General features: G+C 39.5%; 1 protein-coding gene across 1 annotated transcript; it reads right to left on the reverse strand.

The window, feature by feature from the left end:
- Nucleotides 1-8,974: 8,974 nt before the first annotated feature.
- On the reverse strand, nt 8,975-9,589 carry LOC138874558 (uncharacterized). The gene has a single exon (XM_070153209.1). It carries the CDS (start codon nt 9,587-9,589, stop codon nt 8,975-8,977), a length of 615 nt encoding a protein of 204 aa, XP_070009310.1.
- Nucleotides 9,590-15,636: the final 6,047 nt, after the last annotated feature.

Genomic DNA, 15,636 nt, shown 5'->3' on the forward strand with positions numbered 1-15,636 from the left:
TTTGTGAGTCTCGAATGGTGTCGATTCTGGATTTTGATCGAGCCCTGTTTCAGCTTTGTGCTTAAAGCATTTTCTAAATTTGGATTTGCTCATTTTGAATATGTTCAATTGAATTCCATCATGATTTTTGATTCCATAATTCTCTTAGAGTAATCTTGGTGTCATTTTCAGGCTTAAACTTGCTCAAACATGCTTATTTCAAGTTAGAGGTCATTGTATGAAGGTTCAGTGATAGCTCGTCCTGTTTTCTCATGAACATCATTGTTTTGTTTGGTTAAATTATAGTTTTAAAAAATGAAATCAAAAATCATCTTCTGAGTTCCTTGCTTGTTCTTATATGAACTAGCATCGAGTCTTGTCTTCAAGTATAAATTAGTGTCAAGTTGTGCTTTACTTCAAATGTTCAGGAACGAGTTTTTGGTGAGTCCTTTTGTTGCTGAAGTTTGAATTTGAAATGAGTGTTGAAATCATCTTTGGTTCTTCTTTGAAATGCTGAAAATTTGAAGTCATCTGGGGTTTTGAATTACTGGGACTCCTTTCTTACTTCTTCTTTTCCTGTTCCGTTGTCGATAAAGGTCCCTAGTCAACTTCTCTACTTCATTTTCTTTTACACTTATATTTCTGCTTATGTGATGATGGTGTTAAACATGATATTGGCTCTTTGTGTTCTGTTTGATATTCAAACCATATTCTTAGAGTCTCGTTAATCTTAGTTTGGAAATTATTTGTTAATCTATGAAAGGCTCTACTCTATTGAAGGTCCAATTCTAAACTTCATCTGTATTGTTAATTCCTTAATTTGTTCCTGTTGTTGCTCGAATGAGTAGTTGTTTGGATTGTTGGTTGCTTGTGCTTTTGCGTGGTTATTATTATGAAAGAAAGATGAGAGCGAGGTCTCTTTCATGCATCCTGATGGATATAGCATAGTTGATGTATTATTTTAATTTGAAAGAAAATCCCTGCCATGAGCTGTAGTCTAGGATATTATTTTCTTAAATTTTCAACAAACGTGTATGTTAAATTTGTGTGTGGTGCCTCTTGAGATAGAGATAGTCAAGCCTTAGCCCAGCTCTTATTTAATACTAACCTAGCTGCAATCTTCTATTACAAGTTGGCTCGTAACCTGAATAGCTAGTGGGGTCAAGGCATTGAAATTAATTAATTGATAATAAATGGGCATCGAGATTGCTAGACATTGTTAAAGAATTAATTTGGTTTAAATTAATCATAAAATAGTTTGACTGTAGGAGTAGTTGGAACTAATTGGACCAAACAATTTTAGAGATAAAGTGTATTGAGACTTAGTTTTCTTTTGAATTTTGAGCCTCACGATACAATGATCTTAAAGTAGAAAATAATTCAATGTAGAATATTTAGGTGTGCATTTAATTTATTATCGTGATTATGTATACGTTCGCGTGACATGATTGCGACTTCTAAAAATGAATATTCGTAGTTTGTTTTATGCACGAATTAATCTATCGTCGTTATTGTGGACACGTTCGCGTGACATGGTTACGATTTTTAAAACAAAATCGGAGTATGCGTTCGCGCAACTTCGACTAAATATTCTTAATAATAATAAAGTGTTATTAATTGTGGACACGTTCGTGTGACATGATTTTTGACGCACCAAATAAATGGGTACAAGTATGTGTCATACCTCCTTTTCTACCTCTCAAAATAATAATAATATGTATATGGGCCAAAGAGTTTTTCCAATTAAAGTGACAAAATTTGAATAGGGATTATTTTATTGTTCAGAGTCGCCACTTAGAATTGATTTTTTCGGTGTTCCAAGCCACCATTTATTTGGATCCCTAGTCAAAGGAAGGTTTGACTCTATTTTAATCGGTCCGCGAAAATAAAGTTCGGGTAAGAAATTCTGTTGACAGGGGAGAAGGTATAAGGCATTCCCCGAGTCCCGTGGTTCTAGAATGGTCGCTTTATTGACTTAAACTTGGCTTGAATTACATTTGGACAAACTGTGATTTATATTATTTTCATGTTTTACCTATCCTCTTTTATCTCTTGATTATTAGAAAAAATTAAAGAATATTTTTGAATAATAAGATGTCATAACCACACTACGCAAGCAAATGTGTGATCGACGAAATTTATTATTTAGTCATAACGGTGCTACGCAAGCGAATCCGCAGTCATGACAGATGATTGTTAGCACGTTATTTACTTTTGAAAAATTGCTGCAATTGTGTTGGAGGAAACATTAACCCTCTTTTTTCAGAAAATTTATTAAATGTCACTACCACGCTACGCAAGTGAATCCGTGATTATGACAAAAGATTTATAAATTAATTAAAACTATTGAATATGACATGAAATTGATGAATTAACTTATTAAAAGTTAAGCGTCACGCTACACAAGTGAGTCCGTGAAGTTAAAGCGCACCTACTATTTGCCTAACGTTTAAATTAATTAAAGAAAAACTAGTTAATTAAAATAGTAGAAAAATCTGATATTATTATTATTTTTTCGAGCTTTATAGTTGGGAAAAATTATGCAAATAAATGTTGGACCAACTTTATCTATTTTAAAAGAAATGAGCCAACTTCTTGTTAAAAAAATGGGCCAACTTGTATGGAGCTTTTGGGCTGCTGGAATTTATTATTAAAATGGGCCAAGAAATGAATTTCAATTGGCCCAATGCTATATAGAAGAAAAGGGGTAATTTTGTTGTTTAAAGGTAAATGAGCCAACTTTTATCTTTGATTCAATAAGGCCCAAAGTTGATACATCTTAGCTCTTTACTTAGTTTGAGTTCATGACCATTAACTACATAGTCACAATTGTATAAACGCCCACTTTACAAAAATAGCCATTTTTGCAAATCCGGCAAAATGACCAGATTCACAAAGATATTATCACAGCATTCCTAGAAGCATATGTTGACAGTGAAATTTCAGCAACTAAAACGAACTCATGCTATGTGTTATACACCTAAATTCATTCATGGCATACTTAGCATTGTTACTCGAATGTAATAGCTTGAAAATATGCTTAAAAAAATCCATAAATGACTTATATATCACATTCAAAAACTTACTACTCAATATTCAAGTATTATGAAGGACTATATTCACATTATCACATGCTTGATACATAACAATAACATACAAGCTCTTTTGTTGTCAAACTATTCATCACATCAAACACATTTAAATGGTGCAGCATGTTCAAGTTGTTCCCATTGCTGAAAATACGTACATTACGAGTCTTAAAGGATTAACTGGTAGCAAAAAAATAAACAGTAGTTCTGCTACTAAAGCAGCATAAAAACAACAGCAAAACCAGCAGCAAATCCGTGTTAAAACAACCCGAAAACTTAGAGAGGGAACCCAGAAACGAACTCTAAAGAGGACTTATACTTTTTTAAAAGTTTGCACTCTAAGATTCACTCCCAAAGGTCACCATTTCAGCTTACTTTTCATGTGCTCATCTGCTGAAATTAAAAATCAATCTTTTTGACAAATTTTTCTACAAAATCTTCTCTTAAATTCAAAAAATAAAACTTTTTAGTTCAAATCATGTCAAGTATTTCAAACAAAATCTGCTCTCCACTATTCAAAGATAGATTTTATTCAAATAATGTCCAAAGGTATACATTTTCTTACCAAACAATTTGACTTTTGAGTGTTGTACTCAAAGAGTCTTGAAGCAGTAAACAAACAACCAAACAAGTACCATATACTCTTAAGTATTTTTTATTACCTCACTTTTATCAATACACAACTATTTTACTACTTCAACAAGTGCAAAAACAGAAAATTTAACATTTCAAACTTCAAAAACTAATGCTAAAATAATTAATAATAGACAAAAATAAAATCTGAAAATTAAAAAAAAAATCAGCCATGAAAAAGAATAATATTTTACCATTTTACACATCAAAAGACCGAAAAAATGGTGGTATGCCAAAGAGGGTGTTCCGGGAGGTCGCCGGAATTAGGCCGGATTTTGGTCGCCGGATTTTTGGGGTAGAATTGACATCAATAGCTAGGTCTTGAGGAGCTCTATCCATTGATGTAGGTATTTTGGGGTGGTAGTGGTTGGAGCTTCAAGAATTTGGGCAAAAAGATGACGGGAAAGTTTCTTAGATCCAAGATTCAAGGAGTTTGAGGGATTTTTTTTAGGATTTGGTTTGGAGATATGGAAAGAGGAAGTTGTGGAGATTACGTGGTGTGAATTTGGAGGTGTTTGGAGGTGGTCCGCCAGCGGCGGCGATTTTCGGCAGGCAGCGGTGGGCGGAGCTGGGGCGGCGTAGAGAGAGTGAAGAGAGAGAGAAGAGAGAAGAAGGAGAGGGAAAGAAGAGAGAGGAAATAAGGGGAAATGGGGAAATTTTTTGAGGATTTTAGGCTTTAAATACCTAGGATAAAGATCAAACTAGGACCGTTGGATTAAATCAAGATGGGTGGATGAGATTAAATCTTGTCACTTAACCAAAACAACGTAGTTTCAAGACAAAACTACGTCGTTTTAAGCTCTTCTTGGCAGCCCCCTTTTGGACCGGGTTTGGGCTCAAATTTTGGGCCAATTTTGGCACAATTTTAATTAAATTACACTAGCCCAAACCCCACCCCATTTATCAAACCATTACTCAACTCTTAAAACCTATACATACACAAATAAGAACACACACACACACACACATACATATATTATATATATAAGGCGAAAATTATGCATTTACAGCTGCCCCTCTTTGCTCGAGAACATGAAGAGTTTTCGTGCAAAGACAAATAAATGTCATGGATAATTTTTTGCTCACATTCACTCTAGTGGAAGCATTTTGAAAAAGGTGATGACCGTACCTTGCTTCTGAGAGTGCCTACATATCCTTGGCTATAAAGGAATCAGGTCAGTGTAGTTCTGGGAAAATTTGGTAGGTGGGACTACTAGACACTGGAGTTAAGACTGCTGTTGCTGCTGCTGTTGTTGTTACTCTTACCGTTACTGCTTCTTACATCAAAAGAAAAAGAGAAGAGCACTACATTTGTCATCAAACTAAGAGTACAAAAATTCCTATCCACGTGTCTTCTAGAGTCAAATTTTGATTCTTGACCTACTCGCTTGTGTTGACTTTAGATTGGATCTTAATTCTTTTGAAGAAAAGATTATGACTCAATCTCTATTGCTTGCTTTCTGGATCAGAATTTGAGAAGATGAATCTTGAGAAGCTGGGCTGCTGACACATTATCAAAGCTAAACTCCGACTATCTTGTGATTGAATGATTTCTTTCTTCTGATGAGAAACTAAAACTGCAAGCTTTAATCGCCACTTGTGCTATACGGCAGAGCCTGCAAAGCCATCAAAGACAAACAAAATGAATAAAGATTTTCTGCCCCAGTCTGGCACTAGGAAAATTCTGTGAGTTATTAGAGAAATCTGTAAGTTATCTAATTTATTGAAAAGGCAGATAGAAACAGTAGTATAAACTAACTGAAAGAGATAAAATTTGGTAACGAAGGGTAGTTTAACCAGGGATCGGTACCTTGTGCAACTGAAAGGAAATGTAATCATAGGCTGGTACCCTCTCTTACTGGAAGGAAATAGAATATGGTGTTAGCACCATGTATTATCGATAAAGTGTTGAATCCCTATAGGCGAAACAGTTCGATCTGAGTTAAACTGTATTTAAACAACCTGAGCGAAGATTACTTTTACCCAGAACTACGAACTAGATCCCCTTAGGCGAAACGGTTCTACCTGGGTTAAGCTACGTAAAATACCCTGAGTGAAGAGTACTTCTACCCGAAAACTATGAGCTGAATCCCCATAGGAGAAATGGTTCTACCTGGGTTAAGCTACGTAAAACACCCTAAGTGAAGAGTACTTCTACCCGGAAACTTTGAGTTGGATCCCCCTAGGCAAAACAGTTCTACCTGAGTTAAGCTTCAGAAAATACCCTGAGCGAAGAGTACTTCTACCCAGAAACTATGAGCTGAATCCCCATAGGAGAAATGGTTCTACCTGGGTTAAGCTACGTAAAACACCTTGAGTTAAGAGTACTTCTACCCGTAAACTATGAGCTGGATCCCCCTAGGTGAAACGGTTCTACCTGAGTTAAGCTTCAAAAAACACCCTAAGTGAAGAGTACTTCTACTCGGAAACTATGAGCTGGATCCCCCTAGGCGAAACGGTTCTACCTGAGTTAAGCTTTAGAAATAGGAGGTGTGAACAATAGTGATGCATGCTGAAAATAAAAGAAAAATGGAGATTTTAAGGATCTTACGTTTGGTGACATTCGTTCACTTAGGACCAACATTCTGCACTCCTTTGTTCCTGCTTTAAACAAAGAAAAACTTGTGAGTTTTTAAAGTGGTGGTTGGTTTGTGGCCTTGATGCCCTGAGTAGCTTGATTCACGATCACTACTGTCGAAGAACCAATTCTGTAGCGTGATACCGAGATGTTATGCTGCTCTGTATCATTTTCTAGAGACCTTAGCTTCACAATATTGACCCCAACTGTTTTATACCCAGATGTCCATGGTACCGCTACCCTTATCTCTAAGGCAATGCATTTTTCTCTAAAATCAAACTCAGTTGTCTTACCCCAGTATCAGTTTGTGTCCGTAGTGCTCATCAACTTTTCTTATAAAGTAGGTCTTGCTTAGGCGACCTTTTCAGCTATTTTTTTAGACACTTTGTTTGTCTTATTGAATGAGATCAGAGATGGATTCGTGCCTTCATCAATGCCATATATGCCCCAAATTGTGCTCGACATTACGGGGAAGCTGTAGCCAGTTTTGCAGCCCTTTCTTTGCTTCGATTTTGATGCAGGATTAGACCGAAGGGGACTCAAAGAAAAATTATGGGTAAAAACAGAATAATAATTGGAAGCGAAAAAGAATTGTGCTTAAATAAAAGGTGTCCCTTTCGGGAAAAGTAATAGGGAGACTTATCTGGAGGTATGTGCCGACTTTAATGAATCATGACATGCATTTTGGACTGGATGCCTGATCTATCTGAGCTGTGTAATTCTCAAAATCCGCCGCAAATGTTCATCTTGAATTTTTCTTGGTTGTGCTCATGCCGGAGAATCAAAGACCCTTATTCGGCTAGTAGCGCCCATTGCAAGTTTTCGCTAACTAACCTCTCTCATTTCTCTACTAACTGTCACCTTATGGTGCCCATCTGGGTTTTCACCAATAAGACTCTCTCATTTCTCTGCTCGCTATCACCTTATAGTGCCCGTACGGATTTTCACTGATAAAACTCTCTCATTTTTTTATTAAGATACTGTATGAGGGAGGTTATCCAATGCCTTGGCATGGGGACTTCAATCATTCTTAAAAAACATCGATCAGAAGTTCTTGAAAGATAAAAAGGCGAAATGAACCTTGAACTGAATTACAACTTTTGGAATTATTTTTACAGAAAAAACCGTGAAATAAAACAAACTTCTGCCCCAGTTTTGGAGTATTGGGAATATGGATTTTTTGTTCTAATGGGACTAAACCCAGGGTAAGGCTGCCTACGTATCCTTTCGGAATCAGGTCGGACGTAGTTCAATGACTCAGAGATTTATTGTTGTTGTTGTTCTTATTTTTTTTTACAAGTACACAAGTTCCAAGAAGTGAGAAACAAGGAAGACAAATACGGCTCAAAAGGATTAAAAAAAAGGGTGACACCTATTTGGAATAGCGAGCAAATGATAGCCTTCGCCACTTCAATCTGAGAAAATCAATGCGTGAAAATTCTACAATGGGTATATATCAGACATAATATCTTTTGACTGCATCGCCTTAATAGTCATGTCTGGAACCTGTCCTTCTTCATCTACCAAGTGCAAGGCCCCTTTTGGTAACACTTTCTTGATGATGTAGGGTCCTTGACAATTCAGGGCGAACTTTCCTTTAGCTTCTACCTGGTGCGTAAGGACGCGTTTCAAAATCAGCTGGCTTACCTCAAACTGCCTTGGGCACACTTTCTTATTGTAAGCGTGTGCCATTCTTTGTTGGTATAACTAGCCGAAACACACTACTGCTAGCCATTTTTCATCGATCAACATCAGTTGTTGTAATCGGGTCTTGACCCACTCAGTGTCTTCAATCTCTAATTCCACAATAATTTGGAGAGAGGGAATTTCAACTTCAGCGGGTATTATAGCTTCAGTTCCGTATACAAGCAGATATGGAGTTGCACCAACAGATGTGTGAACAGTCGTACGGTATCCCAAAAGATCAAAACTTTTCATGCCATTGCTTGGAACCTTGGATCATCTTCCTAAGAATCTTCTTGATGTTCTTGTTTGCCGCTTCAACTGCTCTATTGGCTTTTGGCCGGTAAGGGGTAGAATGGCGATGCATGATTTTAAATTGTTCGCATACCTCCTTCATCAAATGACTATTTAGATTGGCTGCATTGTCAGTGATAATGGTCTTTGGGATACCAAAGCGACAAATGATGTTGGAGTGAACAAAGTTTACCACTGCTTTTTTGGTGACTGCTTTGAAAGTGACGGCTTCCACCCACTTGGTGAAGTAATCAATTGCAACCAAAATGAATCTATGCCCATTTAAAGACTTTGGCTCGATCGGCCCAATAACATCCATTCCCCAAGCAAAGAAAAGCCAAGGAGAGGACATGGGATGCAACTCCAAAGGAGGCGAGTGAATCAGGTCACCGTGAATCTGGCACTGGTGACATTTGCGAACAATTCTGAAGCAATCTCGCTCCATAGTAAGCCAGTAATACCCTGCCCGTAGAATCTTCTTTGCCAAAACATATCCATTCATGTGAGGTCCGCATACCCCTGAATGCACTTCACTCATGATCCGCTCTGCTTCTGTAGCATCTATGCATCTCAACAAGTTTAAATTTGGGGTCCTCTTGTACAGAATTTCCCCATTCAGGAAGAAACCACTGGCGAGTCGCCTTATAGTTCTTTTTTGATCTCCTTTGGCATGCTCTGGATATTCTCTTGTTTTCAGGAATCGTTTTATGTCATGATACTATGGTTCACCATCTGGTTCTGTATCGATTGTATTACAGTAATCGTGTTGATTCCGAACTTGGATTTCTATTGGATCAATATGAGTGTTGCCTGGATAAGGGAGCATCGAGGCTAGAGTAGCCAATGCATCAACTAGCTCGTTGTGAAACTGGGGAATGTACCTGAACTCGATAGATTTGAATCTTTTGCTCAAGTCTCGCACACATTGTCTATACGGAATAAGTTTGATGTCTCGAGTCTCCCATTCGCCTTGGGCTTGCCTGATAAGCAAGTTAGAATCTCCCATAACTAATAGTTCACGCACATCCAGATCGATGGCCATTTTCAAACCCATGATACAAGCTTCATATTCTGCCGTATTATTAGTACAAAAGAACCGAAGTCGGGCCTTTGCAGGGTAATGGTGTCCAATAGGTGAGATGAGGATTGCCCCGATCCCAACTCCTTTGATATTGACAGCCCCATCAAAATACATTTTCCATACAGGGTGATCGTCTGGAACCACTTCCTCTATCGAGTTGACCTCTTCGTCCGTGAAGTATGTGCTAAGTGGAATGTACTCATCATCAACTAGATTCTCTGCCAAATGATCTGCCAAAGCCTGTGCTTTCATCGCGGTGCGAGTGACATAGACGATGTCAAACTCTGTGAGCAGGATTTGCATTTTGCGAGCCTGCCAGTGGGCATTGGCTTTTGGAAGATGTACTTCAAGGGATCCATTCTGGATATGAGGTAATTAATGTATGCCAAAAGATAATGTCTCAACTTTTGAGCGACCCAAGTCAAGGCACAACATGTCCTTTCTAAAAGGGTGTACTTAACCTCATAATCGGTGAACTTCTTGCTCAAATAATATATTACATGTTCCTTTCTGCCTGTTGCATCATGTTGCCCTAGAACGCATCCAAAGGAATTATCCATCACTGATAGATATAAAAACAAAGGCCTACCAGGTTCAGGTGGGACTAGTACAGGGAGTTTTGACAGATAATCTTTGATCCCGTCAAAAGCTTTTTGGCAATCGTTTGTCCATCTGACAGCGGTATCCTTTTCAGCAACTTAAAGATGGGCTCACACGTGGTTGTAAGCTGAGCAATGAACCTACTGATGTAGTTCAACCTCCCGAGCAAACTCATGACCTCTTTTTTGTTCTTCGGGGGTGGCAGATCTCGAATGGACTTTATCTTAGATGGATCCAATTCGATGCCTCTCCGGCTGACTATAAAACTGAGGAGTTTCCCAGATGAGACCCCAAATGCACACTTGGCTGGATTAAGCTTTGGTCATACCTACGAAGCCGTTCGAAGAACTTTTTCAAATCATACACATGATCGGCTTGTGTTTTTGATTTTATGATGACATCGTCGACATATACTTCAATCTCTTTGTGCATCATGTCGTGAAAAATGGTGGTCATGGCCCTCATGTAAGTTTCCCCTACATTCTTTAAACTGAATGGCATGACCCTGTAACAATAAGTACCCCATGGCATGGTAAAAGCGGTCTTTTCTGCATCATCCTCATCCATTAGAATTTGGTGGAACCCAGCATAGCAATCCACAAATGATTGGATCTCATACTTTGCGCAATTATCTACAAGAATGTGGATGTTTGGCAAAGGAAAATTATCCTTTGGACTTGCTTTGTTCAGGTCCCTATAGTCGACACAAACTCTGGTTTTTCCATCATTATTTAGCACGGGCACAACATTTGCCACCCAGGTGGTGTATCGGACAACTCTGACCACATTGGCGCTTAGTTGCTTCATTATTTCTTCTTTTATTTTGTCGCTCATGTCTGTTTTAAATTTTCGTTGCTTTTGTTGGACTAGTGGAAAACCAGGATATGTAGGAAGCTTATGAACCACCAGATCACCACTTAAACCCGGCATATCATCGTAAGACCAAGCAAACACATCTCTGTATTCAAATAAAAGTTGAATCAAGATATTTCTGGTTTTTTGTTCAGTGTGAATGCTTATCTTCGTTTCTCTAACTTCTTCAGGACTTCCGATATTAATCGTCTCAGTTTCATTGAGGTTTGGCTTAGGCTTGTTTTCAAATTGTTCCAACTCTCTTTTTATTTCCTCAACAATCTCATCTTCCTCATATTCAACCTCTTGATGTGTTATTTCGATATTAGACAACTTTTCAAGATTTGGGCATGAATTCCACATGCATGTCATGTTATTAAAGCCGACATTAACAAAACTGAAATAAAAATAAAATGACAGGAATTAGGAAAAGGAAAAGATAGGAAACTTAATAGGAAACTGAACTGCATTTTATTGAATTCGAAAGGATAGAAGGGTTAACATCAAAACAAAACAATCATCCTCAGATATTTGGATTACAACCCTGAAAGTAACCTAAAATACAAAAAAGAAGCTGCAAAAGCAGACTACTAAGACTCCTTCCTTGTGGGAGAGGAGTTGCTTCCCAGTTGGTGAACATGGTGTTTGGGTCTATTAGCTGCACATCAGCACGACTAGTGCCTTCACCAGCCTGGATCATATTCACTTCAGAAAATATCTCGCTGAGGCCAGGGCAAATTTCATCAATGTTTGCGCGCCGAGGAATTTTGACCCTCTCGAAGTCGTGGCTTGACAAAAGTGTAGAAAATATGAGGGATAGGTTGTTGCAAGACCCATCCACTCTTTTTGCAGTGTTTGGATTTGTTTTTGTATGCTTGTGTTGGCCTGAAGCCTAAGCCAAAAGTACCCCAGTTGCCTAATGGAGCAATAGGCTCTGAAATTCCTTGCAATGATGCCCCTAAACCTTTTCCTGGCTCATAACCTTTTCTCATCATATCCGTAGCCACCATTACAGATGTGGCGGAAAGACGACGATGCAGAATGGGCTTTCCTTCCTCGACATGGTCCACAACAACCACTTCAAAAGCCTGATAGACAATGGACTCAGACCCTTCCTTAGCCTCAATACAGGGGATTAATGGGTCTTTATAAATGGAAGACTCATCTTCTCCGTGAACAATAATTTCTTGCCCGTCATGTTCGAATTTGAGCATCTGGTCCAAGGTGGATGGCACAGCTCGGGCTGTATGGATCCATGTCCTTCCAAGAAGAAAGTTATAAGAAGTGACTATGTCTACTACTTGGGAAACAATCTCAAAGTCCACCGGCCCAATCGTCATGGTGAGGTTGATTTCCCCCATGGTATCTCTCACTGAGCCATCGAAAGCCTGGATGCGAACATTGTTGGGTCGGATTCTGTCCGTATTGATCTTTATGCTTTGCAAAGTAGAGAGAGGGAATACATCTACACTTGAGCCTCCATCAACCATGACTCTCTTTACATAATGTCCCTCACATTTGACCATCAAGTTCAAAGCCCTATTATGCCCGGCTCCTTCCTCGGGAAGTTCATCATCGGTAAATGAGATTCTGTTTACCTCAAAAAATCTATTGTCCATCTTCTCTGACTGATTCACTGTGGTCTCCTCTGAGATATGTGCCTCATTCAGGACCTTGATTAGTACACGGGCATGCTCTTTGTAATGTATGAGCAGAGATAGTAGAGAGATTTGGGCAGAAGTCTTTCTTAGTTGGTCAATGATTGAGTAATCCTGAGCTTTCATTTTCTTCAAAAACTCTTCTGCCTCTGCTTCAGTGATTAGCTTCTTTATTGGCAATTGGCCTCCTCTGATTTGCTTGGCCTTCATCAACTATTCTGGAGAATAACACCTCCCCGATCGAGTTAAACCTCCAGTTTCCCCCACTTCCTCTATGATTTCCTTGCCTTTGTAGGTCATCACAGTTTTGTTGTAGTTCTAAGGAACATTTTTTATGTTTGTCATATGGGGTTGCACGGTAGGTTTGATTATGATCGGCTCTGTTATGCCATTCGTACCACCCCGATTCTGCCTTGTGACGGGGTGGCCTCTAAGGACATACAACCTTGGGCTTGGAACATTGGAGCGAACCTCTAACCTTGAGACCTTGGGCATAAATAAAGTTACCTTTTCTGAGTTCGGGGCGCCTTTCACAATCAACGACACATCTCGGCTTGGTCTTACTTCCAGACTTGTTCCTTCTTGAATTGCTCTCACTGTCATTTCTGTTTGGTCGACCGGCTTGTATTCTTGATCTCGGCAAATCATTCCCACTAAATGAACATCGTTGTGTTCCGGCAACGAGTTGTTTGTCACATTAGAAGGGTCCTCGCCATTCGTTACTACAATTAATTTTTCAAAAATGAGTCTTTCTATGGCTCCTTTCAGAGTCCAACAGTCATCGGTGCTATGCCCCGGGGCACCTGAATGATATTCACATCTAGCATTTGCTTGAAATCCATGTGAATTCGGATACATGTGGTGGGGAGCAATGGGTCCAATCATGCCCATTTTCTTCAGCTTCTGGAATAGACTAGAGTATGATTCAGCCAATGGAGTGAATTTTTCTACCAGCCTCTGCTCTCGACCATAATCCTACCTGGGACGAGCATTGTAGGGTGCCCGAAAATTTTGTTGCTAAGGTCGGGGGCCCTTTGGAGCTGGTGCCCGTACCTGCTGATTGGGAGGCCGAGCATATGATTGAGCATTGAACACTATATATTGTGGTGGGCCCACAGAGTATTAAGGAATTGGCGGGGGATAGTAATGTTGAGGGTAGCTGGATCGCCCCTGCTGAACTTGCATATAAGGGTGCGATGCCTCTCTTTGAACTTCCCTAGATCCCAAGGTCATCATAGAACCTTCATCTCTCTTTTTCCTATTTGCAAAACTTCCTGACCCATTTTGGATCGCTTGGGTGGTGGCTTTGAGAGCAGCCTGACTTACAATTCTGCCAGTCTTTAGGCCATTTTCGACCATTTTCCCTATCTTGATTGCTTCAGCAAAAGGCCCATCATGTTTTGGAAATAATCAGGCTCTTGAACCTCCAAAAAGATAGTGATCAACTCATGATTATCTATGGGCGGCTTAACTCTGGCCGCTTGCTCCCTCCACTTTATGGCGTACTCCCTAAAGCTTTCCGTCGACTTTTTCCTCATATTGGATAGGGAATTGCGGTCTGGTGCAATATCAATGTTGTATTGGAATTGCTTGACGAAGGCCTGAGCCATGTCATCCCAAACATGCCAGTGACAGATGTCTTGGTCAATGAGCCATTCGGAAGCTACCCCCACAGGGGTTTCCCCAAAGTAAGCCATCAGCAGCTCCTTTCCTCTTGCACCCCTCAACTGGTTGCAGTACCTTTTCAAGTAAGCGATAGGGTCATCGTGTCCATCATATTTCTCAAATTTTGGGGTTTTGAACCCTCGTGGCAAATAGATATGAACATGCATAGATCACTGAATGAAACACTTTTGTGACCACCTAGTCCCTGTATGTTCTTTATATTCTGTTCAAGACTTTTCATTTTCCTAGCCATCTCATCTGGCTCAATGGTCGTGGCAAGCATTTCATTTTCCACTGGTGATTCGTATCGAGGAGTCTGATTGTATGGAGCTGAGACCCCAAAAGCCATATTTGGAGAATAGTATTGCCCATCATAAGCATGAGATGATAACTCATTATTTGGCCTCGTCACAGAAGGTGGTGGCGGGATTGTATATACCGGTGCGCCAGACATAACGAGAGGGGTGTTCCTGACTGGTGCGACTGAAGGTCGCATATTAGAGGTACTGGGGGCAGCATGGAGGCTGTAGTTCGGCACATACCCTGGTGGTAGAATGGGGTCGCTCGTTGCATGGAGCGGTGGTTGAGTAGCCTGGGGTATGGTGTAAGTTCCCTCTGAGGGCCCCTGAGGTGGAGGTCAACCGGAAACCCAAGCTTGGTATACATCTGACAGTTGTTGTCTCAATTTTCTTATCTCCTCAGACTCTTGCTCAACTGACTGACCCTGCGGATTGTCACTGACCAACTCGATTTCATCACTGTTATCCATTACTACTGGTCCCTTAGATCTTGTGAAGTAATGATGTGCTGCCAGATTTACCACAAACCAACCACCTTAAACTTACTGGTTTAAGAGACAACAAACGTGTTAGGGTTAGGCATTTTATAGATATGAATTACACGTAATATGTCATGCTCCTAACATCGCCACCATTTCTAAAATGCTTTTGGAAGGCTTCAATGTTTCATTCCGGCCTATCAGCTTGTTGCTTATTGACACTGTTATTTCCTTCTTTTTTTTATTATTATTTTTTTTCACTCGCCTTATTTGATCCCTTACTTTAGAGCCATTTTAAAATGAATACTTGATCGAGCCTTTTGTGGGTTGCCTACGTATCATGTCGCCGCATGAATCAGATCATTACGTAGTTCAGATATGCAAGACACTTGATTTTGTTTTTTTACAAAACAAACATCAAAAACTTTTTCATTGATTTTCGATATAATATTTTGATACAAGACTCAAAAATCAAGAGTTACATAAAGATAAACGAGACCAAACCTGACTCAAATAGTCTTTTTAGAATAAAAGTCAAAACAACACCAAAAGACTCTTATAGACTTAGAAACAACAAAAGCATGATGAAAAGGACTGATAACTAAATGAAGACTTTGATCTCTGTAGTAGAATCCACCAGCATTACTGTAATCAAGGCTCTTGTTCATGCGGCTGACCCCCAACATTGCGGTATATCCTCTCCAAGTCTGCAGATATATGACGAGCAACGTTAAATGATACTTCTG

Source organism: Nicotiana sylvestris, chromosome 1 (genome assembly GCF_000393655.2).
Source record: "Nicotiana sylvestris chromosome 1, ASM39365v2, whole genome shotgun sequence".
Taxonomy (NCBI): Eukaryota; Viridiplantae; Streptophyta; class Magnoliopsida; order Solanales; family Solanaceae; genus Nicotiana; species Nicotiana sylvestris.